Source organism: Bos indicus, chromosome 9 (genome assembly GCF_029378745.1).
Source record: "Bos indicus isolate NIAB-ARS_2022 breed Sahiwal x Tharparkar chromosome 9, NIAB-ARS_B.indTharparkar_mat_pri_1.0, whole genome shotgun sequence".
Classification (NCBI taxonomy): domain Eukaryota; kingdom Metazoa; phylum Chordata; class Mammalia; order Artiodactyla; family Bovidae; genus Bos; species Bos indicus.
In genome coordinates this window covers 62,439,976-62,465,806 of record NC_091768.1, presented here as the reverse complement: position 1 = coordinate 62,465,806, position 25,831 = coordinate 62,439,976, and the positions used below count along the sequence as shown (strand labels likewise).

Sequence of the window (25,831 nt, the reverse complement as noted above, 5' to 3'; positions counted from 1 at the left end):
TTACATTTAAAACACTGGCTTTATTCAAATACTACCCATCTGTACATTAAGAACAAGCAGATTAGAAGTAAATGGTTTATTCTTCCAACTAAATTCCAGTACTACAAGGGCAGTAAAACAATGATACACGGTGGGGGGAATGCAGCTATAAACATTCGTTAAAAAGACTGATAGAATAAATAAAAACTACCAAAAAAAAAAATCCCAACAGGGAAATCATATAAACCCATTTGAAACCCCAAGAAGTCCTGGAATACAGAAATGCCCTCCTCCTCCACTAGTTCATAGGAAGCACTGTAGGCTATTTGCTTAATAATGTCCTGGGATTACATCCTAAATTATTAACAACTGGTTATAGCTTGGTTGTAGTGCACAATTAAAATCACACTAACTTCATCTGAAGTGTCTTTCTACAGTTTTATTTACACAACCAGTGAAGGGCATGTTCTTAGAATACCAGCTTTAATCCTTTCCAAACATATTAATAGAAGCCAAATTGTAATGATACAGCAAATGAGGCCACTGGCATTAATACAGGTAGCAAAGGTCCACATCCGGGTGGTATTGACATCAAGGAAATTTCCAAATCCGGTTGCTGCCTAAGAGTGGTTGCCACTGACGAAAGCTTGAAATAACCTGTATTCACAGAGGGGTATTGGCATTGCTGCATGTCATAATTGGGACCTCTTGCAACAACTCAACAAGGAACAAGGCAGCCCATAAATGCAGAAAACGTGATTCATGAAACATCTAAAGGGAGAGAAAAGGAAAATGAGTGCAAAGTTCAGATCAAAATTTAAACACGCCAAAGCTTCATCCCTAATATACTGCCCTAGATATTTAAATAAGCAAAAGTAATAAGCCTGAGTAAAATTTTACTGCTTATTTCCTCCAAACTTTTTCTCCTTGATACTGTTAAGTTCTCTTGTGTATGAAGATAATTATAATAAATTATAACAAACATCTCCATAAGACTGTCTTGTATTTGGTTCAAAGATGAAATACTTACAACTAGCAGGCTGTTCTCCATATCGTCGCATTATCTGATCATGTGTAAACTTCACAAATGCATCATATTGTTCTATAAATAGAGGTAATTATCAATTACATGATTTGTAAAAATGCCCTCTTAATCTCTCAAGGCCAGAGAAACTCAAAAGTCCAATATATATATAGTGAAATAATTCTTATTTGGCACTTAGACACACAACCTCAATAGTAACAGCTTTTCAAATGGAAAGAGCATGGAGCTTAGGAAACCCACATCAGCTCAAATCACACAACCTCATGTATAAGCTGGGTGGGGCTTATTTCTTATTAAAAGTAAAGATATTTTTCCTCTGAAAATTATTATAAGTAGTCTATGAATGGTAATGTACTGCAATGAGAGGAAACAGGACAAAAAAGCATAGTAAAATATGTAATTAATCCAAATATCCACCTGTAACCTAATTAGATGCCACAGAAAAAGATGTTATATAACTAACAAATTCTCTTACCTATATTAGCACTAACTCCCTAAGCATGAAGTTTACAATATCAATATCCATTAAATCTGTGGCTTAAAAATCAGGGGGGAAAGTCTGATTATGTTAGCACACATATTTTATTTACTACACTTAAATTATCAAATTTTATGGAAAAAAATTTTCTGGATAATTAAAAGAATGCAGCAGATTGATAAAATTATGTACACAGTGCCAGTTAAAATTATGTACACAGTGCCAGTTAAATTTCAAGTCTTCAGATTGATCCAAAATTATCGTGAAAGGTACAAAGTCAAAAACCTCTTCAAACAATGTGACCGATAAAGAATTAATCTCCAAAATTTACAAGCAGCTTATGACAACAGCATCAAAACAAACAATCCACTCAAAATGGGCAGAAGACCTGAACAGACATTTCTCCAAAGAGGACAAACAGATGGCCCAATATGCACATGAAAAGATGTTCAACATGGCTAGTTATTAGAGAAATGCAAATCAAAACTACAATATCACCTCACAGTGGTCAGAATGGCTATTATCAAAAAATCCAAAAAACATGCTAGAAGATGTGGAGAAAAGGGAACCCTTCTACACTGTTGGTGAAATGTAAATTGGTACAGCCACTATGGAGAACAGTTTGGAGGTTCCATAAAAAAGTGAAAATACAGCTACCATATGACCCTGCAATCCCACTCATGGGCATATATCTGGAGAAAAACGTGATCTGAAAGGATACATGCACCCCAGTATTCACTGCAGCACTGTTTACAAGAAGACGTGGAAACCACCTAAATGTCCACTGACAGAGGAATGGATAAAGAAGATGTGGTGTATATATATATACACAATGGAGTATTACTCAACTATTAATAAAAGTGAAACAATGTCCTTCGCAGCAACATGGATGGACCTAGAGAGTGTCATACTAACTGAAGTCAGAGAAGGAGAAATTATATATATCTGGAATCTTAAAAAAAAACAATACAAATGAACTTATAAAACAGAGAGACTCACAGACTTAAGAAAATGAACTTATGATTGCTGAGAAGGAAGGAAGGGTTAGTCACTCAGTCAAGTCCAACTCTTTGCAATCCCATGGACTGTAGCCTGCCAGGCTCCTCTGTTCATGGGATTTTTCAGCAAGAAAACTGGAGCAGGTTGCCATTTCCTTCTCCAGAGGATCTTCCCAATGCAAGGATTGAACCCACATATCCTGCACTGCAGGCAGATTTGTTACTGTCAACTACCAGGGAAGCCTGAGGAGAAGAGTTAGTTAGGGACTTTGGAAAGGTCATGTACACACTGCTATAGTTAAAATGGATAACCAACAAGGCCCTATTGTATAGCACATGAAACTCTGCTCAATGTTATGTGCCAGCTTAGATGGGAGGCGGGGGGTTTGGGGAGAATGGATACATGTATATGTATGGCTGAGTCCCTTCACTCTTCACCTGAAACTACCTCAAACATTGTTAATCGGCTAATACCCCAATACAAGATAAAAAAGTTCAAAGTTTGGAAAAGTAAAATAACTTAAACAACCAAGTGTTTTAAAAAAAAAAAAACCCCACAAGCAAACTGTAGCCCTCCAGGCTTCTCTGTAAACAGCCAAAGCATAGGGTATTATCAAAAGAAATATCTAGTTTCCTAATAATGCTGCTCATCTACATGGCTAACAAATACTATTTCTTAAAGTCACTAAGGAGGGCCATGAGCTATAGCCAAGTTCATTTCCTTTCTTGAAATGAAATTCTCTGGTTCTTAGAGAGTATGCCTACCAGTGTATAGAAGGGGTAATTTAATTGATGTGTAAAATGTATGTGAGAAAGAATGCATTTCTTCGGATGAGTTTCTGGAAAGACTCTAAAACTCATCTCTTACCTGCAAGTTTTGTGTTCAATATTTCTTCATATTCTTCTCGAACTTTCTCCTCACGTTCTTTCAATAAACGTTCACAGATCATCCCAACCTGCCGTAGAGTGAATAAGGGCTGTTCTTTTTTTAATGGTGAGGATGTTCCTGATGGAGTCCCTATGTACAACATGAACAAAAACCTCATCAGATTTAGAGGCATCATAGAAAAGCATCATCTAACTGAGGTGGTTTCATGTGAGTATTTCCAGTGCTCATATAAAAGCATTTTTCTATCAGTCTTTAGCACAGTATTTCCCTAGTCTTAAATCAGGTTTAATCCTATCAGCTTACAACTTTGGAAAGACACAGCAAAATGTATGCCATCAAACATAAGGGGGGAAAATGTGAAGGTGAGTTGAGAGAATAACAAAATACAAACAATAAATTTTTTGGTTTTAAATTAATTATTAGCCACGAGAGACTTTGTAAAAATAAATACTGAGAATATATTCCTAATATTCAACATTAAATTTTACAGTTCAGCATCCTTAAAGACTATTAATGTAGCAGCCACTTATACAGTGATAGATTTCTTCAGAATGCATTCCTCTTGAAGTATTTACTTAGGGTACTTTTATTTTCCAAAAACATCATTCCTCTTTTCTTGAAAAGAACATCTGAAATTAATATTTTTTAGAACTCAGGTTATGACAGTCACTCAAGATAACACTGCTGCAAGTATCCTATAAACAGAAATACACAGATTTGCTATCAATTGTTTGTCCTGTTTATCTGCCCCAATTCCTCTTTATACCTGCTCTTTATTAACTTGATGGCTGGGACCAGTTAACTGAGTATGTTTGTCCTGTGTCCAGCATCAGCTGGACAGAATACCAGAATTCTTGTGTACTGCTTTACAAGAATAAAGCATACCAGCTTTAGTCCACAGCTACCAAACTATCTTTATTTACTTTCAAAATCTCAGCTTTGCTGAGGCTGCCAGTTAATTGAGCTTATAAGAAGTAAACTGACAAATGAGAGGAGCTTGCTTTCCCACGATACAATCCTGTCTCTACCCTTACCTCCCCTTACCAAATTTCACCAACTTATCCCCTTCACGTGAGAGTCCCTTGGACAACACGGATATCAACCAGTCAATCCTAAAGGAAATCAGTCCTAAATATTCACTGGAAAAATTGCTGCTGAAGCTGTAACTCCAACACTTTGGCCACCTGATGCGAAGAACTGAGTCACTGGAAAAGACTGTGATGCTGGGAGAGACTGAAGGCAGGAGAAGGGGACGACAGAGGATAAGATGGCTGGATGGCCATCACCAACTCGATGGACATGAGTTTGAGCAAGCTCCAGAATTGGTGATGGACGGGAAGCCTGGTGTGCTACAGTCCATGGGGTTGGAACAGTTGGACCGAGCGACTGAACTGACTGAAAATTTTAAGTGTATATGCAAACTATCCTCTCCAATAAAAGGTAGGTAAAAACAGATGTAGCATCAAAATAATCAACCTTTAGGCATTATCCTAAAAGACAAGTGTGTGTGAGGGTGCATGTTCAGGGACATTTTTGGTAATAGGAGAAATCTCAAGTCTATCATTATTAAATAATTATGGGAAATCCGTAGAATGCAGTATTTAGCCAAGGCAAAGTATATCTATACCTGACAGAGAAGCATATGGCTGTATTTTTTTTTTTCTTTAATAGAGGCTATGAATCATAGCATTTATGGGGAAGTCCACTTAAGGGATGTTACCTACAGATGGCTGTCTTTGAGTCATGGGAATCCAAGTGGCTATTACCTTTTTTGTACCATATTTTTAAGAGATTATGAGTTACCTGTATTAATGTTTTTTCAAAAATCAAGGAGAAATAGGAGCTTGATGACTAAAGGCAATTTGTTTTCCTTTTTCCCATACTAAGTAACATTCCTTTCACACTTATCAATTCTTTTATTACCTGGTGAAGCTGGTCCGCTGAGGAGAAATGCAGGTGGCTGTGCATCAGAAGTACAACATGGATCTGTCTGTTGAAAACTAGTTTCTAAATGTCTTCTCTTCTGCATGCGTTTATACTCTTGTTTTATGTTGTACAGAATTTGTTCTAGAAGAAAAAAAGTCAAAATTTGGCAAGACAAACACTTTCAAGTTAAAAAATAGGTTGGGTTCTACTGAAAATATTCTCTTCAAATATCTAGAAAACTTATGTTTTGGGAGGAATTCATTTCAGCATAACGGGAACACTCAATCAGAAATAACACATACACACCATCTGGAATCCAGCTATTCCAAAATGCCATTCTTTCTGAGCACTCATTAGTTTAAAAATAAGTTTTTAATTCAATGGTAAAGATAAGGGAGTCTGAACTGAAACATGTATGTATTTCACTCATATTCTAAGAGTATCAGACTCAAAGGTCATTTATTCACCACACAGAGAACTATTAAACAGGCTTTTCCAAGACCATAAATAATTAGAAGCAGGGAGAAGTATGTAAAATACAGGTACACAAGAGTGAGAGGTGACAGCAATAGGTCAGCAAAATGTCAGAGTTGATGTCAACTAAAAAACCATTATACATTAAGCAGCCATGGCCATTAATATTAAGCTCAACAGAACTGATGAGTATCACAGTCTTAGCAGCAAAGTTCTGTCCTATATCTTTGGGGTAAAAACCCATGTAAAGTGATTGGTACATCACTCATTAAAAGATGATTAATTAAAAACCACTACACTACAGTGCCACCCTCTTGAACCACGACCATCAAATGAGGAATGAAAAAGAAGCAGCATATCCTTTAGGCCAGTATGATAAGTTTCAGAAGACTTCTAATTCAAAATAGTGACAGTTAGCCAGCCTCTTCAGAAAATCCCTCCCTCAGGTTCCCACTCCCTTCAAACAGACTTTCTTACCACCACCACAGTTCTTAAATTCATAGGATATCCATGGGAAACTACATCCCAGGGAGCTTGTTATTCCCGACTCAAAAGCAAAAGTAAACAAAAATAACAGGCAATAAAATGTTTTGTAAATATAATGGAGTGTAATTCCACACCATTCTAAAATGATGCAATTTTAAAATGAACTGAAATGCAACTGAAGGCTAAAGATTTATATAAAATGAAAACAATCCTTTTTTGAAAAAGTTAATACTAGAAGGTGTTTTTAGGTATACACTTAAATCTTACTTCTCTTTTCTCAGTTTAATTTCCCCAGTAAGAACTTTTAGAGCTTTTGAGAGAGAGACTGTAAGGGTATCAATCAGTCCCTTAAGCATTTAGAGTCTGCCAGTTTCAGTACTATAACCAGAAAGCAATTAAAAAATAAAGTCTTGCAAATAAAATAAAAATTTTAAAAATGTCTTGCAAAAGACATCTAGTGAAGAGTCCATTTATGTAAAATTTTGTGTGTAAACCAATCTGTTTTAAATATACATGAATACAAAAATCACACATTGGAATGACTAACCTCAGGATGGTTGTTTGAAAGTCTATAACATTTCTCAAAATGTTCTATCATTTGTTTATATTAAACATGGTCATCATTTTCAGTCCTTTTCCATTTATGTGAAATTGTAATTTAAAACAAAGTTACCAATGTGAAATAAAATAGCAATAGCTATCTACTAAACAGCTAAGCACCATAAGAGAAACACGCTTCCTAAGATTCAGAGGTGTCCAATAAAACCAGTGCAACATCCTGTACCAACCAGGTCAGGCACACATATCCTTTTTTCAAAAAATAACTCTTTCAGTAGCAAAATTCTTTAAGAGGTTTCTAAAATAATGATGTTTCGATCTCATAGCAGGCTTCACTCATTTATCATTTTATGTTCAGTTACCATCATGCTGATCAAAAGTACCATTCAAAGCTTACTCACGAAGACTTCAAATATAATAGCACAAAGTAATTTGGCTTTAACTTCTTTTGTGTGACTTATTCTTTGATCAGTGTGGTGACAAAACTGTTCTCAAGATTACTTATTCTTCCTTTTGCTTCACCCAAAGCACAACCAAATGTACCAAAAGAATAGCTGTAACAATTTGTTCATTTGAAAGTCTTGAACAAGTTCTAGCCTGAGAAGAAATATATGGTAAAACTTTTAAAAATTTAGCTTTATATATATCTCCATACTATCTAAAATTTAAGAGATTTTATTAAGGACCTGTAAGGCACAACTTACAAATGAATTCACCAATTTAAAAGTACAATTTGATGAGTTCTGACAAGTGCATACATAGTTCTGGAACCACCACAACCACAATAAAGAATTTTATCACCCCAGCTGTTCTCAGTCACCACCTTTACCGCCACTACTTTCTCTGCTGTCAGTTTTGTGTTTTCTAAAACTGCTATCTTAAAGAGTAGATTTTTGTCTTCTTTCACCCAGCAAAATGGTTTTGAGATTCATACATGATGTTACATCAACAAGTAATCCCTTTTTGTTAATTAGTATTCCACTGTGTATATACGGTATATATCACACCTTATCCATTCTCCTTTTGGTGGACATTTGGACCGTTTCCAACTGGGGGCTATTATGAATATTCAAGTACAAGCCCATAGGTGGACAAATTTTTATTTCGCTTAAGTAAATACCTAGGAGTGGAACTGGATGGACTGATTATATGGCTAAGAAATTGACAAACCATTTTCCAGAGTAACTGTATGTTTTGCATTCCCACCAGCAATGTGAGTTCCAGGTGCTCCACATCTTTGTCAACACTTGGCAGAGCTGAAGAATTCTGAATGCTACAGCATTGCTTTTTATACCTATTAAGATAGAACTATGTCATCTAAGCCTCACTGTGCTCTTAAGATGCTTTAATACTGGTAACATGCGATCAACAATGTTACTTAGTGAATGGCCCAATTTCAGTTCAGTCAGTTCAGTGGCTCAGTCATGTCAGACTCCTTGTGACCCCAGAGACTGCAGCACGCAAGGCTTCCCTGTTCATCACCAACTCCCGGAGCTTATTCAAACTCATGTCCATTGAGTCGGTGATGCCATCCAGCCATCTCATCCTCTGTCGTCCCCTTCTCCTCCCACCTTCAATCACTCCCAGCATCAGGGTCTTTTCAAATGAGTCAGTACTTTGCACCAGGTGGCCAAAGTATTGGAGTTTCAGCTTCAGCATTGGTCCTTCCCAATGAAAATTCAAGACTAACTTCTTTTAGGATGGACCGGTTGGATCTCCTTGCAGTCCAAAGGACTCTCAAAAGTCTTCTCCAACACCACAGTTCAAAAGCATCAATTCTTCAGCACTCAGCTTTCGTCACAGTCCAACTCTCACATCCATACATGACTACTGGAGAAACCAAAGCTTTGACTAGACGTTTGTTGGCAAAGTAATGTCTCTGCTTTTTAATATGCTGTCTCGGTTGGTCTTTTTTTCCAAGGAGTAAGCATCTTTTAATTTCATGGCTGCAATCACCATCTGCAATGATTTTGGAGCCCCCAAAATTCAACTCTATCACTGTTTCCATTGTTTCCCCATCAGTGATGGGACCAGATGCCATGATCTTAGTTTTCTGAATACTGAGCTTTAAGCCAACCTTTTCACTCTCCTCTTTCACTTTCATCAAGAGGCTCTTTAGTTCTTCTTCGCTTTCTGCATAAGGGTGGAGTCATCTGCATATCTGAGGTTATTGATATTTCTCCCAGCAATCTTGATTCCATCTTGTGCTTCATCCAGCCCAGCATTTCTCATGATGTACTCTGCATATAAGTTAAAGAAGCAGGATGACAATATATAGCCTTGACATTCTCCTTTCCCGATTTGTAACCAGTCTGTTGTTCCATGTCTACTTCTAACTGTTGCTTCCTGACCTGCATACAGATTTCTCAGGAGGCAGGTCAAGTGGTCTGGTATTTCCATATCTTGAAGAATTTCCCACAGTTTGTTGTAATACACAGTCAAAGGCTTTAGCATAGTCAATAAAGCAGAAGTAGATGTTTTTCCTAAATCAACCATGAATATTCATTGGAAGGACGGATGCTGAAGCTGAAGTTCCAATATTTTGGCCACCTGATGCGAAGAGCTGACTCACCACTCTGATGGTAGGAAAGATTGAGGGCTGGAGAAGAGGGTGACAGAGGCTGAGGTGGTTAGATGGCATCACCGACTTAAAGCACATGAGTTTAAGCAAACTCTGGGAGGTGGTGAAAGTCAGGGAAACCTGGTGTGCTGCACTCCATGGAGTTACAAAGAGCCTGACACCACTGAGTGACTGAACAACAACAACAAAGGAGCAAACAGCTAACTAGTAATACAAGCCTCAAGTTCAATCTCCATCAGTTCAGAGGTCTAGGCAGTTTTGAAGCCAATAACCAAGAAATCTCCCCAGATTCAGTATTCCAGAATTCACAAGTTCAATTTACATATCTGGTCAACTTAAGTTGCTTCCATATCAGCAAGATAAAGGCCTTACATACATCAACAATGTACCTATATTCACTTAATCTTAAACTAAAATCTAGCCATCTCTTATGGATCTAAAATGACATTATATTCCAAGTACATGTAACATCTGACATTGTGTTGCCAACAAATTTACTAGTCCATTAAAGAAAGTGAAGCTTTACTAACATTATCAGTTGCACATTCCAGTTTTAATCATGCAGACTTCATATTTGGTTTGTGAAGCATAGATTAAATTCGCAGCAAATCACAGAGCAAAATATGTATTTTCAGACAATCTACACTCAAATGGTTGTAGTATATCCCTTTCCAAAATCCTTAAAACTACATCACCCTTGTTCTTACATATACTTTTATCTTGAACAACATGGGGATTTTCAGGGTGCAGAATTCCTACTGTTGAAAGTCCATGTAACTTGTAGTTTGACCCTGTATCCAAGGATGTGGTTCCTCTACATCAGCAGGGTTCCACATCCTTGGATTTAACCACCTTTAGATCGTGTATTTACTATTTTATTTACTAGTGAAAAAAATCCACATAAATGGACCTGTCACTTCAAGCCCACATTGTTCGAAGGTTAACTGTAAAATATTAAGACTTTTTGCACTTATTAGGTTAAGTGAAAGTCAGTATTAGCAGATTTATGACTAAGGGCATTTTCATTCCCAAATCTAGTAAATATCACTGAGGTTGCTAAAGAAATTCTCTGTAATAAGCAGATTATCAATGAGCCTATTCCTTTGGAATATCTGAAATATATATATATAAGCAAAAAACCTAGGTAAATGTGAAAAGAAAAGGCCTGGCCTGAGACAATAAAGCCTGTTTACTCATCTTAGTTGCCAACGACTACTTTAAAAACCCTGGACACAATGAACAAGGTCAACAATATAAACAGGAGAAAGCAGGGATTAAAAAAAAAAAAAGCTGCTAATGATGGTAGAAGAAATAGCATCAAGATAGGACTGAGAGTGAAGGGAAAATGGAATTAGAAGCAATTAGAAATGTGTTTAAAGGAGAATCTCGAAATGGGGGATGGGGGTGCAGGGTCATCATCAAGTATCTTTCTAGAGTAGAGCCCATAACTATAAGATGTCTAAAAATTGGTGATACATGAAACTAAATATTTTTGCTCCAGACCTGTATGGACTTCCTGTTTTCCTACTGACATAGTTACTAGATCAAACATTAACAGTTTCAAATTCAGGTATGAAAGCCCCGTTTATCTTCACCTTACATGCTAATTTCTCTATGGAGTACCTTTGGAAAGAAACAAGCTAAAAGTTCATCTAAACAGATTAACTCAAACAATGAGATTAAAAATGAAATAAATCTTGAAAGCCTGTCAGATCTAGGGAGGAACACAAATGAAATGGAAAATCTGTACACAATTAAGTACAGAAAACCTGCAGTAGCTATTAAGACCTAAAACTGAAACTGTTCCAAATAAAATAACAGACCAAATCTAGAGCTCTGAACTACAGACACTGCCATGTCTGTATTTTAATTTATCAAGCAGACAATTCAGAGTTGCTATGGAGACCCATCTTTGTAATTTCAATTATTCTCCTAGATCATCTGATCAGAAACTAACATAGTTCTTAAGCACTCCTTTAAGGGAACCTTAAGGATAATATTCTTATCCAGTCAAGAGCTATCCAATTTAAAAAAATGAGCTGATGGCATTTTAAATTTACTTTACAATTATTGATATGTTAAAGGAACCTGAAACCAAATTTTAACAGAAGATTATCAAGGTATATCTACAGTTTTAACTTCTGTTTGGATTACCATGAATCCTAATAAGCATAATATAGCTGCATATATTTATATAAACACCAGAGTATTGGCTACAGTATTTTAAAGGCAACTGACTCAGATTCTAAATTTACATTATATTTCACTGCATTAGAGTCATCCATTTATCCCCTACAAGAAGAAGGATAACTATAATTAGTACAGGTCAAATTCTATTACTTCACTGGTACCACACAGTAATTACTTATTTGAAGTAAATGGCTCAATTTATTAAATTCTTCAGGTCTAAGTATAAATTACAAGTTAAATGCACAATGGAAGTCACTAATGAAAAGAATCCAAACCATGCTCAGTCAGCAGGTAGCGCCTCCCCGATACACATGCAGTTTCATACCTCTATTTTATATTACATTAGATTCTATGTGCTAACCATGATGCTTTTGTTGTTTACTTCTTTACTATCTTCTCAAGTAGCTTACAAGCTAGAAAGAGAGTAATAAGAACAAAAAATGAAAGAAGTAAATGGTGAAGAGAAAGAGGAAACTGAACTATCCAAAACAAAATATGCAAGCTGTGGAAAACATTTAGTGCCAAGTTTCAGCTTCTATTTCAAATAACCATGGGCCATCAAAACAAGATAAGGTCTGGAAGGATAAAGAGCAGGCTCCTTGAGGAGGACTGTAGGGCAACACAATCAAGCTAAACAACTAACCTGTTTCTCATAACAACTTATCAGGGCCCCCAAAACACACTTACACACATAAATACTGAGATACAGCATATCTGGAAACCAGAGGTTGCAAACTGATGATTCATGAATTAAATGGAGTCCAAAGACATGTCTGGCCTGAACTTTTTTCAAAACAATGTGGCCAACATTCAAAAGTTGAATGATCAGATTTCTGGCTACTGTTGATGGGGAGGGAGTGGCTGGGGGTGGGTATTGGACTGTGTGGCATAGTTCAGTTCAGAGTGGCTGCTGCCTTTTGGATGTAAGTTCTCAAGTGCTTCTAAAACTTTAACACACACACAAATCACCTAGGGACTCTGTTAAAATGAACCCTATAAAGGATGGAGCCTGGGTTAAGCATTTTCTAATGAGTTTCCAGGCATTGCAGCAGGTCAGGAGCAAGACTGGAATTCACAAGTCCCCATCTTGTTTATTTCAATCATTACTTGCCTGGAACTATGGACATTTAAGTTTCTATCCCCTGCTTAAAATAACTCTACTGGCAATTAAAAAGAAAAGTGTTTGGTTTATGTATTATTGGACATACCAGGAAATGGGAGAGGAAGAGAAGGAAAGCAGTAGCAGCTGAGATTATTACAAGCACAAAAACATTAAGGATGATCTAATTTATGTTGCCACTCTCACCTGGATGGCTTTTATAATTCTAACACATATACTTCCCAAGCATGAAAATACCTTGTAAATCAATTTAAACTTCACTGGCCCTACTTAAGGAGATTCATCACATGACATTAACATAATCACTATGTTCATTATGTGACTGATAGTGAATAAACACGTTTGCTTTTTGATTTCTGCTATATATATATATATATATATATATATATATATGCCTATGTGTATATATATAGGTATATACACTTAAAGGAACTATTAAGCCAGCCAGGAGTGGAGCTGAATGAATCTAGAACTAACGAACTCATGGCCAGATGAAGACCAAAAAACAGCTGGAAAAGTAGAAGAAAACAGTTTGCTGTCATAGTTAAAATACACAAGATATTTCAAAAAGAAGGGAGTGTCAGCAGTGTAAATGCTATAAGGACGGTCAAACAAGATGAGGATTGATTGTGTGCCATGGAAGTCATCACTGGCTTGACAAAAGCCTCAGAAGGTACAAATATACTAGGAGTAAGCTGAGAGCCCAGTGGAATTAAGCAGACTGAAACCTCTTTGAATCTAGTTTTGAAATGGAGGAATCTGGATGCCTGCTGGAGGAAAAATAAGGATGCTTCATTTCCTTTATAATGGGAGGCTTGACACTATTTCAAGCCAAAAGCAAAGATCTGGTTGACAGACAAAAACCAGAGGTTAAGGTTCCTCTGGAGACAAGTGGGATCCTTCCTTCACTATGTAAAGGGCTTTAATTATCTCATTTAATCTTCCCCAGTGATACTAAAAACAAAATATGCAAAAACACTGGTAGAGTAGGTACTGGGAAAATTAAGACACTGCCATTTGCTGGCCTCTATTTTTTCCATGAAGTACAAGTAAAAGGCAAGGTTATTCACTAAATAAATGGCAGGACTGCTGGACAATGTAAAAAGTCCCATTTGAGGTTGCCCAACTGTAACTATCTCCAGTACTCAGGGGCAGGAAATGCTCTTAATTCTCATGACATCCCCAGAAGGCAGATACTACTATCAAGTGCATACAGATGAGGAAAATGAGGCTTTACTGCAATGTCTTCTGAAAGGTCATACAGCTGGAATAAGGCAAACCCAAGCCTTATTTTAACTTATACGCAGAGTACATCAAGAGAAACGCTGGGCTGGATGAAGCACAAGCTGGAATCAAGCTGGGAGAAATATCAATAACCTCAGATATGCAGATGACTCCACCCTTATGGCAGAAAGCGAAGAACTAAAGAGCCTCTTGATGAAAGTGATAGAGGAGAGTGAAAAAGTTGGCTTAAAGCTCAACATTCAGAAAACTAAGATCATGGCATCTGGTCCCATCACTTCATGGCAAATAGATGGGAAAGCAATGGAAACAGAGAGTTGATTTGGGGGGCTCCAAAATCACTGCAGATGGTGACTACAGCCATGAAATTAAAAGATGCTTGCTCCTTGGGAAAGAAGTTAGACCAACCTAGACAGCATATTAAAAAGCAGAGACAATTACTTTGCCAACAAAGGTCCATCTAGTCAAAGCTTTGGATTCTCCAGTAGTCTTGTATGGATGTGAGAGTTGGACTATAAAGAAAGCTGAGCGCTGAAGAATTGGTGTTTTTGAACTATGGTGTTGGAGAAGACTCTTGAAGAGTCCCTTGGACTGCAAGGAGAGCAAACCAGTCCATCCTAAAGCACAAAAACATAAAGGAAATCAGTCCTGAGCATTCACTGGAAGGACTGATGCGGAAACTGAAACTCCAGTACTTTGGCCACCTGATGTGAAGAACTGACTCACTGGAAAAGACCCTGATGCTGGGAAAGATTGAAGGCAGGAGAAGTAAACTCTGGGAGTTGGTGATGGACAGGGAGGCCTAGCTTGCTGCAGTCCATGGGGTCGCAAAGAGTCGGACACGACTGAGGGACTAAACTGAACTGAAGCCTGATCTCAGGGCCTAACCTCTTAACATCTACTACCCTCTCCAGTATCATATTGGTACACCTAGTCAATATTCTATGAGTACCTGAAGTGAAAATAAATCAGAAAACAGAATGTCAGTTAGAATAGAGGGATCCACCGCCATGTACTACTAATACTTCACACAATGAAACATCAAACTCTCTGACTGTTAAGGTAGTAAGCTTTTGGCACATAATTTTCATCTACTTAGAACCCTGCAAATACAATCATTGACTGTAACAGGTTAATTGTAAGAAATGTTTGTATTACATTCAGATATTTATACAAGGGATGCTTCAAGTGTCTTTAAACTGCTTCCTCTGAGGATAGGCATCTGTAACTAACTAGAATGATATATTGGTGTTTCAACAGTTAGGAATTATTCTAAACTGACAAGTCAGCATTACCACACATGCTGAGTACAAGAACAGCCTCTGATAATGTACTATTTCACCCTGAGCTATGGATCAGGTTCCCCCATCTGTCACAACCACCTAAAACCTCCTACAGTTTTAACCAATTATACTGCTTAGAAAAGTTTTTCTTCCAGAGAATTATGCATCAGCATTAGGAACAAGGCAATCTTTTGTAACAAAAGGCAAAGTTCAAGGAAAGTAATGTTTGAAAAGCTGGCTTTCTGCAACCTTTCAAATTCTACTCCCATTCTATTAAACTGCTACATCAGTTCAATGATGCTGTGCTTTTTAAAAAAAAGAAAAGAAAGAAAAGCAACTCTTCCAGGTCCCTCTCTCCAAACTTCCTCCCTTTAGTTCGATTTTTAGAGGGAGTTTTCTAAGAATTAACATTAAGGGAAATGAAAATAAATACTAAACCAAAGTCTGAATGTACACTACAGACTAAAACAATTTCAGAAACAGTCAATAAATAAGCTTCAGTAGTAAAAGTGTGATGTAATCAGTAAGCCAATTTCAATGCTCAGGCTGTCAAAGGTGAAAATAATGCTAATATGGACAACTGTCCACAGAGAATTAAAATAGGTATTTGATAAACCATAAAGTTTATGGTATTTTTCTTCATGTTTAGATAGTTTTATAAGTACCAGCAGTTGCAACTCTTGTCAGTACCCAGAGACTGTCTTTTCTTTGCCTAACCAGCCTAGAATCTGAAACTCAAAGGAGGTTCACAAAAACTTGAGTAAGTCACTTTCAGAGAAAGTACTTACATTTTTTAATAATGGTAAGAAAATCCAGGTACATGAACAGAGAACTTAAAAATACAGTCAAGTTCAAAAATTGCATTACCGAAAAAAAAAATCATAGGTTTAATAAAATCAAAATGGTATAAAGCATTTATACTTCAGGATGATCTATGATATCTGACATATAAAAATTAGTGACTTACAGTTTGTAAAGAGAAGAAAGCAGTTATACTCTAAGACAAACTACAAGCATATTGTGAACTATTTTTCTAGCGCTGGAAGGATAAAAACCACTACCACTACCCCCAAAAATCTATCATCACAAGAAAGATTATACAATCTGGCACAATGCAAAACTGTGATCAAAGGGCTCAAAATAAATATCAAAGCTGACACTAGAATTTTAATTTACCTGCAAGGATTCTCTCCCTGCTCAATTATAATTGTAGTATCTTCCCATCAAAAAAAAATTGTTTTAACTTAAATCATTCAATTCCTTTAGAAATGAAAGCTCAGAACTTCATAGTACAAATTATTAGTCCTAAAAATCATGTAAAATCTTTGAAAATGGTAAAATCCTTGTAAATGGGGCTATTTCAAATATTGTAATACACATAACCATGTGGAGAAGGAAATGGCAACCCACTCCCGTACTCTTGCCTGGAAAATCCCATGGATGGAGGAGCCTGGTAGGCTACAGTCCATGGGGTCAGGAAGAGTTGGACACTACTGAGCAACTTCACTTTCACCTTTAACTTTCATGCAATGGAGAAGGAAATGGCAACCCACTCCAGTGTTCTTGCCTGGAGAATCCCAGGGACGGGGGAGCCTGGTAGGGTTGCCGTCTATGGGGTCACAGAGAGTCAGACACGACTGAAGTGACTTAGCAGAAGCAGCATAACCATGTTTATCATCACTATTCAGAAACATGAAGGAATACTTTTGGTGCACTTCAAGAGCCTCAAAATACTATTTGAAGTCTTTAAAATAAATACTATATTTCTTGTTACTACTCATCTGAGTCACAGTTTTAAAAAATGTCACATATTGTGGCTTTATTGTCACAGAAGGAGAAGTGAAATTATATTTTTTTCTTAAAACTGCCCAAACCTTAATTCAACAAATACATTTAGTAGATATTTTAAAACTCTGTATAAGACATTAACTGAGAAGATATAGCAGGTAATTCTCAAACTAGACAAGTCCCACCTATCCTCTCAAAATTCAGAGGACATTCCTTTTCACTAACAGTCTTTGCTACAAAACTGCCACTCATATTTCTCAGGTGTGTTTAGAAAGTTGAGAAACAATGGTAAGCTGCTGAGTTCTAGAAGTCCTATGCTCAGTAGTAAAATTGAAGATGCATCTCTTAAACTAAGGTCATTTATGAAGACCTCTTCACCATCTGCAGATGCCAGACAGGTTCATATAGGCTTTAACAAGTATTCCACTCTTCATACTTTTCTGAAAGTAGGCAGTCTTCTCAAAGTCAGGAAATGCATTGTGGTTTTACATATGCATAGACAGCATTCTGTACCAGCAGAGGGTTAGCAGTAGTAACTGTTAGTGCTACTAAGTACTAGCAAGGACTGTAAGTTGCTGGTTAATTCACCTATGGGGCTTCCCAGGTGGCTCAGTGGTAAAGAATCCACTTGCCAAGGTAGGAGATGCAGGTTTGAAACCAGGGTTGGGAATGGAGGAGGGCATAGCAACCCACTCCAGTATTCTTGCCTGGAAAATCCCATGGACAGAGGGTCCTGGTGGGCTACAGTCCATGAGGCTGCAGAGTCAGACACGACTCCACCTTGAAAATCCCATGGACAGAGGGTCCTGGTGGGCTACAGTCCATGAGGCTGCAGAGTCAGACACGACTCAACCTTGTAAACAATTCACTTATGGGCACTTGAAAAGACCCAATACCATTTGTTTCTTGTTTCGTGAACCAACTACCCAAGAGGTCCAAACTTAACCTATGCTATCATTATGCATTTTTCTTTAAGTGGAAGAATCATTAAAGGTTTCTTTTCAAAGAAGAAAAATACACAAAAATGGGCACTTCCAATGAGCCTCTTTCTCAACCTTTCAAAACTAAAGCATTTCTATCACTGTCTTCCTGTCTATCTAAACACTTAGGAAAGGCCTATCTGAGTAATATACAATATATTCTTTTTCCTATAAAGCCATTCAAGAAAACTGAGGAAATTTTATTATTCTCCTTTACATTGGAGCATTTTCACCTAACAAAGAGTTAGCAAATCTATTCTCTGATCTAGACATGTTTACACTATGTGTTTCTGTGCTCAAGATAGGCTTTCATTTTTCTACTTTCAAAACAAAATAGCTTAATAATGAATACAACTGCACTCTGCTTTTAATGGCTTATAGACTTACATGATTCTTAAATGCATAATTCACAGAACTATTAAATAACTGCAGCTACATACACAGTCCTAAATAAAATATCAGGTTTAAAATCCAAAGTACAAAGACCATTAAAAACAGTTTATTTGCCAAATCCACTGAGAAACTAGAAGCAACCTAACAGCTGTCTAAATAACCACAAAATATTAAAAACACTTCTGGCTCAATATAAATGACATCTGAAGTGAAATGTTGCCTCCTCCAACAGACATCTCATTTGTTTGTGTAGAACCATTTATACTTCATTTAAGCCAGCTGGTGTCTCCATTTGCAGGCATGCATCAATGTCTACAGAACAATCTAAGTTCCTGTAAACCCTTCCCCATTCACAAACTGCAATTTCCATTCTTAATGGCAAGTTTCCAGCAAATACAATGAGCTTTTACAAAGGAATTTAACTCTTCATCCAACTCAATTCCTAAGGCAGACTAGAGCAATAGTAACAAGTCAAATGATGTGTATAAACCTGTCTAGCAAATTCACAAATAGGTTGAGTTCACAGAAGGATCACTTCATTCAGCCACTCATTCATTCACTACACAATTATGAATAATAATGTGTTGGATTTGATTGACAGTCTCATATATTTTGATTTTATTAAAATATGTTTGCTCTAGGGAACGTCATGATAATCTTTTCGCTAAGTGACAATATTGAGAGGTTTCAAAAACCAATCAACAAGGATACAACTCTTAGAAATCAGTTTTCAATAAACTTGCCAGGATGAGTACTAATAAAGCTAAGTAGAGGCATTCATTTTTCCAACCACAGCAAATGGTTCCCGCCACTCCCCATCTCCAGTTATCATGCACTTTTCTTTTTCCACATCCTGAGATTACTACAAACCTCACTGCCAACACCCTCAACGAGGACTGGACAAACGTTTTCTGAAAAGAACCAGACAGCAAATATTTGATCTTCGGGAAAATACAATCTCTATCGCAATTACTTGACCCTTCTGTTGTAAAGGGATATGGACAATACTTCAAAAAAAAAAAAAAAAAGAGCATGGTTGTGTTCCAATAAAACTTTATTTGCCAGTTCTTACCTTTGTCCTATTAAGTTGCAATAGTTTGAAAAATATTGATTTAAATAACAGTCATCAAGTCAAACCTTCCTGAGATGACTAACAACCAAAAAAAACAAAGCTAGAGTTTAAAAGATACCCAGTTCCTGAAGTGACAACATGACTTCAGCAACATATCAGAAAACACATATATAAATATATCCAGAGAACAAAAGTAAATTCATAACAAATTATACACATGCTCTGAAAAAAACCGCACTTCAGTAGTCTAGTTGTAAATTGTTTAAATTATATTTGAACCCACAGAAATGAAAACAAAGAACTTCCATAGAGCCCCAGTCAATTTCATTTTGGTAAGTTGCTTTCCATTTCCAATACTAGCTACTTATTTCTGCTAAAGATATATGGTATTCACTCTAGACAAGTTTAAAGAATCACCACTTTTAAAATAGGAATTTAAAAATTAGGTAGAGGACATGAAAACTGGGAAGCTCTTTGATACCTGCACAACACTGCAGCTCCCATTATGACATCATTACCAAAACCATACAAGAGCAAGCCCAAAACTGGCCGTGTAAACGTAAGGCTAAATTAAATTACATGTAAAATGTCATTCCAAGACCACAGTTAAAAACTTAGCAACTCAAAAGTTAATCAATTTTAACTGCTGTTCTCTAATTGAAATAGCTAGAAAAAAAACTTTTCAGAGAATCAATAAATACCAGTTAGTGTGTGACTTTAGAATTCAGGATATGATCAAACTTACAGCAGACGTCAAAAACACCTTGAAAAACAAGAAACATACCAATATTTTGGGAAAATGTGAATTTGAATCAGCCGGCTTAAACAATTTCAATAATTCCAGTCATTTTACTATTTTAACAGTAATGGTCCACTTAACTGAAATATAAGAAAATGTGGAGTCAATTGCATTAGTGAATGCTTCAAATACATCAACGAAATGACAGATCTGCAAAGAATCACAATTCTTTCTGAATTAATTCCCTTTATAGTGAGGACAAATATAGCCCCTAGCTGACTTACTTTATATGCTCAAGACTATTTTAGCATTGCAATATACTTTAACTCCCAAACATAACACTGTATTAATTCACCCCCTCGAATGAAATTTACTGCTGGTTAGCTAGAGCTATTTTTAAGTGGCCTTATTAAGTACAGATTCCACAGTATCATTTCAATTTTCAGTGATAGTCTTTCACTAAAAAGACAAACTCTGAAAATAGTATTAATCCCAGGAACTCATTCTTGACACTGTTCCAACAGCAAAAGATGGTAGCCCAGGCATTTGAGGATCTCCCCATATATTTGGAAAAAGATATTTTAAAAGTATGACCTGAAAAATAACAAAACTTATGTCAATTCCAAATCAAGTTACCAGTAGAGTTAAATACTGCCCATAGATTTTCTTTTTAAAGCTGACGATAAACACGTAAATCAAGCTATGAAAAGGCTTTGTCTACAGATCTTATTATCACCAAAGGCTCACACATGAAACCTTTGCATGCTACACGCACAAAGGAAACATTTACACTACCAGTCCACATAAGCCTATCTTAAGACTATGCCAGGGCACACAAGGATTTTCAAAGTACAGGAAAAAAAGGACACAAACGCAGCACAAAGCAGTCAAGAGGTAGCTGCCCAGTCACTTTCAGGAAATGTTTCAAGACGAACAGCAAAAATATTCTGAAGTCCCTTGGAATCTTGGGTTGATTTATTATTTTCAAGGCCTAGTCCTTTCCTTCCAAAGTACTTTCATGAGCAGAAATAAAGCACTTTTAACTAAAGCTACTACTCAGCCCCGAATTTCAATACAACTTGCTTTTCATTAAAAGTTCAAGTTTCTCAAGGTCTAGACATATATAGTGTGATCGTATTACAGTATTTGGGAAGAGCATTTTCTTTGTTGTTGACCCTGCTAAGGAAACAGGTCTTGACTCAGCCAAAGTGGCGTTCTTGTGGGTGATTAATGACAGGCCTAGATCTCGCCCCAGTGACATCCCTCCCCCACCCCCACCCGCTCCGTACTAAAATCAGCCATGTCTGAACTGGAAGAGGGGCGGCCGCCTAGCCTCAAACCACCCAGTTCGAGAGTTAATAGGTGCAACCCATCGATTCTGGAAGACAGCCATCGAGATTCGGGTGAAATGTGTGACCCTTCGTTTGCCTCGATTTCCGTGTAGCACTCTCTCTGATCATTTCCGCTGGGGCTCTCCAGACTACGGAAACGCTCGATTCCAGTCATTCGGCCCAAAGAAAAAGACCTTCCTCTATCTCACAATACCCGGCAAGGCACCATCCCTACCCACCCCACCCCCGCCCCCTCCCCCGGTATCAGGCTATTCCTATTGTGTCTCCGACACTGAAAGAGCTCCTTAAGAAAAGTGTGGCCGCCGAGGACTCTGCTAAGGACGGAGAGCCCTCCTGTACCCCCAGTCCCGCGGGCTCATCCCTCGCCCCCCACCCCACGGGCGGCCGCAAGACCGAGTCCCACCTGTGGTGAGACGGGAGGAGACGTCGCCGAAGGGAGATGGCTCCATTCGGAGATACTTCTGCGGCGAGGCGGCGGCGGCCGAGAAGGAAGCGGCGGTGGCCGCGGCGGCCGACGACGGGGTGGCGGCGGCAGAGGTGGGCGCCGACAATGGCGCACATCGCCGCCGCTTCGGGGACGCCGGGCTCAGCAGCGGGTCGAAATCCAGAGTCCGTTTCAGAGTGGCTCCGCACGCCATGGCCGGGGCGCCGGGCTCGGGTGGAGTCAGGGAAGGGAGGGCGAAGGAAGCGGGGAAGAGCGGGGCCCCGAAGAGAGCCTAACCGACGGGCTCAAGAGCGGAAAGCCGGCTGGCGGAGCGCCGGCGAGGGGAGCAGAGCCGCTGCCGCCGCCTCCGCGGCAGGGGCAGTGGCCCGGGCCGGCCGGGGCGAGAGCAGGAGGGTAGGTGGCGGCGGCTCACGCTAGCCGCGTCAGGGGGGCTCTTCCGCCTCCTCAGGCGCGGCTCCCCCCGGGGACGCTCCGGCCGCCCCCGCCGTCCGTTCGGGCTTTGCGCCGCGCCTGAGGCGCTCCTGCGCGGAGACCGGTTCCTTCAGAAGTCAATAACAGCCTCGTGAGATGTGAGGCTAGAACGCGGCTCCTAAGACGCCCGAATACCGTCCGAAGTTAGAGAGCGGTGGTCGACGCGGCGAGATTGAGGCTGCGGCAGCGGCAGGAGCTCCAGCAAACACGTCCAGCCGCTTCCCCCTGCACTGTCTGACTCTTCCACCCGCCGCCGGCCCCAATATGGCGTCAATAACAACGCCGCCGATTCAAATCCTGCGGCCTCAGGGCGCGTGCGCATAGCGGGGGGGCGGGAGCCCGAGCATGCATTCTGGGAGTTGTAGTTTATTACTGCAGGGAGGACTCTGCGTGAAAAGCGGTTAGGGAGAAGTCACGAAAACTACGACTCCCGTCATTCAAGGCCAGCGATTCCGAGTTCCGGATTGGAATTTAAATCCCCCTACACATCTTGAGTGTAAAAGGAACTGAGGGTAAGAGAAAAACGAACCCGTGAGAGAGTGGGAGAAAAGAAAGCCGACCGGTAGGGAAAGCAGGTTTTGAAAAAGCTTTAAAATTCATGTAGTAGTTATCGTGGTACGCTCCCACAGTGATTTACCAACCGGGAACTTGAAAACGAAACCAACCTAACAGTTCAAGACTGATTAAAACAGTGCCAGAAACAAAACCTGTCACATCGACTGGCTAGGAAATACTAAGATTTTTGGAACCTATTTAGAATTGCAGGAGAGAACAGTGATACTATCAGGTTACAGGAACCTTGAATTGAACTTTATGCGTTGCCCTTTCCAGATAGCTGCTTGCAGCCACTTATTCGGCAAAGCCAGCTTTACCCTATAAATGAATAGGATTTGAACGACGTACAGAACTAAATTGTTCTGGTTTGAATAAAAAGCTAATATCAGAAGTTGTACTATCTCAATATTGGTGTATATCTTGTGAACGGTAAAAAAATAAATCGAAAGACAATGGAAAGTCTAGAGAGTAGATATTAGACCCATTTTGTAAGCAGAGAAAAAATTTTTTTATAAAAGTGATACTTCTAATCAGGTACCTAAAATGCAAGTCAAATACAGCATTAGTAAAAAAAAAAAAAATGATTTATGTGAAAAACTATCCTTTGTCCTTTGCATATGGAAGCTATCACCAACCAGTCCAATACAAAACTAGTTATCTATGTGAATGCCATAATTATCTAGTGAAAGGTATAAAATATAGGCTTCCAATGCTTATTTATTCTTGTTATTTATTAACTAAAAGATGTACCATTTTGTGTATTATTCTTTACACCATTTTTGGACAATAGTTTAATACATTTATTCTTGTTTTACAAACTGTTCAACTCCTCAAAGATCAGCAGTCATCACTCTGTGTTAACAACTAAGCTGTGCTAATTTTAACATACTGTTTGGAAAATAATCTTTGAGAAAAGATCAACATTTAATGCAACAGCAGCTGAACTATGACATCTAATAGATACATTTTTACTAAATTCTAAACACTCCATGGAATCTATGATATGGTCAAAATAACACAATATACATATTTTATGTAAATGAGTAGAAAAAGGTACGTTAACCTATGGAAAACAAGCAACAAAACATTTATATCCTGGTAAATATTTTCTGAAATTAAGATTTAACCTGAAATTATAGAACTTAAATTGGAAAAGGAGTGTTAGGAGTTGAATTGTGTCTCCTCAAAATGTATATGTAGTCCTAATTCCAAGTATCTTGGTATGTAAGGTATTTGGAAATAGGATCATTTCAGATATAATTAGTTAAGATGATGTCATACTGGAATAGGGTGGGTCCCTAATCCAATATGACTAGTACCTTCTGTAAAAAGGGGAAATTTGGACACAGATAGGCAGAACACCATGTGCACATGAAGGCAGCAACCTAGATGATGCATCTACAAACCAAAGAAAGCCAAAGATTGCCAGCAAATCATCAGAAGCTAGGGGAGCGGCATGGAACAGATCCTTCCTCATAGCCCTTGGAAGGAACTAGCCCTGCTGATAATCTTGACCTTGGCGTTCTAGTCTCCAGACAATGAGACAATAAAACCGAAAACTGTGTTGTTTAAGCCACCCACTTTGTGGTACTCTGTTATTAGAAAACTAATAAAGAGGCTTGTGTTTATTTGAGTTAGGATGATTGCCGGGAAAGGAGGAAAGAGTTGTGTGTAAAGGTGGCAGGGATTATCTGGTAAACTTGACATTTTAGTCATAATAACTACCCTTGTAATCACCACTGCACTGCATATCTGCTAAAGGCTCTCTGTTAGGATTAAAACAGTGGGCGGGCTGGGGCAGCCTCTCCTTCTACCAGTGACTAAGGAACCTGTTCAGCTTAGAGGAAGAAGGGGAACTTTACCAGTTCACCTCTGTGTCTTTGCTCAGGTTCTCTTCCATACCTTTTGCCTAACTACTGTAACACTCAACCTAGGCATTGTCTTCTATAGGAAACCTTCCCCAAGCACATCTAGTCTGAATTCGTTTTATAGATTCATAGAAAAAGAGACACTTATCTTCATTATTACCCTCCCCATTGTAGTACTGTTAATTCTTTGCTCATGACTCTGCCTCTCCCACCACTGGATTAGCTCCTGGCCAATAGCTTAGTACTTTGCACACTTCAAATACTCGTTGACTGTTTCTCAAACATTTTTAAATCACCTTATCCACCCAGTAATCCACATTATACTTATTCCTTAAGATAGATACCTATGAAAATATTACAGCAACCTTTTTAGGGTAGAAGAAAACTGTTGAAGGAGGGAAAAAAAAAAACCTAAACAAATTTCTTACACTAAAAAAAAAAAAACTTGAAAGGCTGTAAGTCTTAACATGGCCTTAAGTCTTAACAAATTTAAAAATGAATTTTTATTTTGTTAATCAACAGGCAAAGAGAATTATATTTAATGCATTAATAAGTTGAATCAGGCCACGTGAACCTAAATATACAGTACAGCTAAAGGCTTCAGTGACCCACACAGGCCAGAATTCTCTTGCGGCAACTACAAGTCTCCTGCATTACAGGCAGATTCTTTACCGTCTGAGCCACCAGGGAAGCCCCACAAGGCCTATAACAAGTTTTAAAGGCTTGAAATATTTAGAATAGTTTTGCAACAATCTAGCAAGTATTTTCTGATTGGTACTATCTCACACCCCACTCCAGTACTCTTGCCTGGAAAATCCCATGGATGGAGGACCCTGGTGGGCTGCAGTCCATGGGGTCGCTTGAGTCGGATAAGACTGAGCGACCTCACTTTCACTTCTCACTTTTATGCATTGGAGAA

General features: G+C 38.4%; 1 protein-coding gene across 2 annotated transcripts; it reads right to left on the bottom strand.

The window, feature by feature from the left end:
- AKIRIN2 (akirin 2) lies at nt 1–22,768 on the bottom strand. 2 transcript variants are annotated; one of them, XM_019967373.2, is made up of 5 exons: nt 21,977–22,766; nt 5,313–5,456; nt 3,369–3,518; nt 1,010–1,081; nt 1–750 (listed from the first exon to the last, which is right to left on the bottom strand). In XM_019967373.2, the coding sequence occupies exons 1-5, from the start codon at nt 22,209–22,211 to the stop codon at nt 740–742; spliced, it is 612 nt and encodes a 203-aa protein (XP_019822932.2). In that variant the 5' UTR covers nt 22,212–22,766; the 3' UTR covers nt 1–739. The 2 variants fall into 2 exon arrangements, with proteins under 2 accessions (XP_019822932.2, XP_070652204.1); XM_070796103.1 differs by lacking the exon at nt 1,010–1,081 and having other exon boundaries at nt 21,977–22,768.
- Nucleotides 22,769–25,831: the final 3,063 nt, after the last annotated feature.

Bases quoted from the DNA above. Each gene is read 5' to 3' on its own strand.
- AKIRIN2 (XM_019967373.2), bottom strand. From the start codon at position 22,211: ATGGCGTGCGGAGCCACTCTGAAACGGACTCTGGATTTCGACCCGCTG. The intron at 5,457-21,976 runs GTGGGACTCGGT...TTTTTCTTCTAG, and splicing joins CTCCTCCCGTCTCACCACAG to AACAAATTCTGTACAACATA. The intron at 1,082-3,368 runs GTAAGAGATGAG...CTCTATTTATAG, and splicing joins ATTGAACACAAAACTTGCAG to AACAATATGATGCATTTGTG.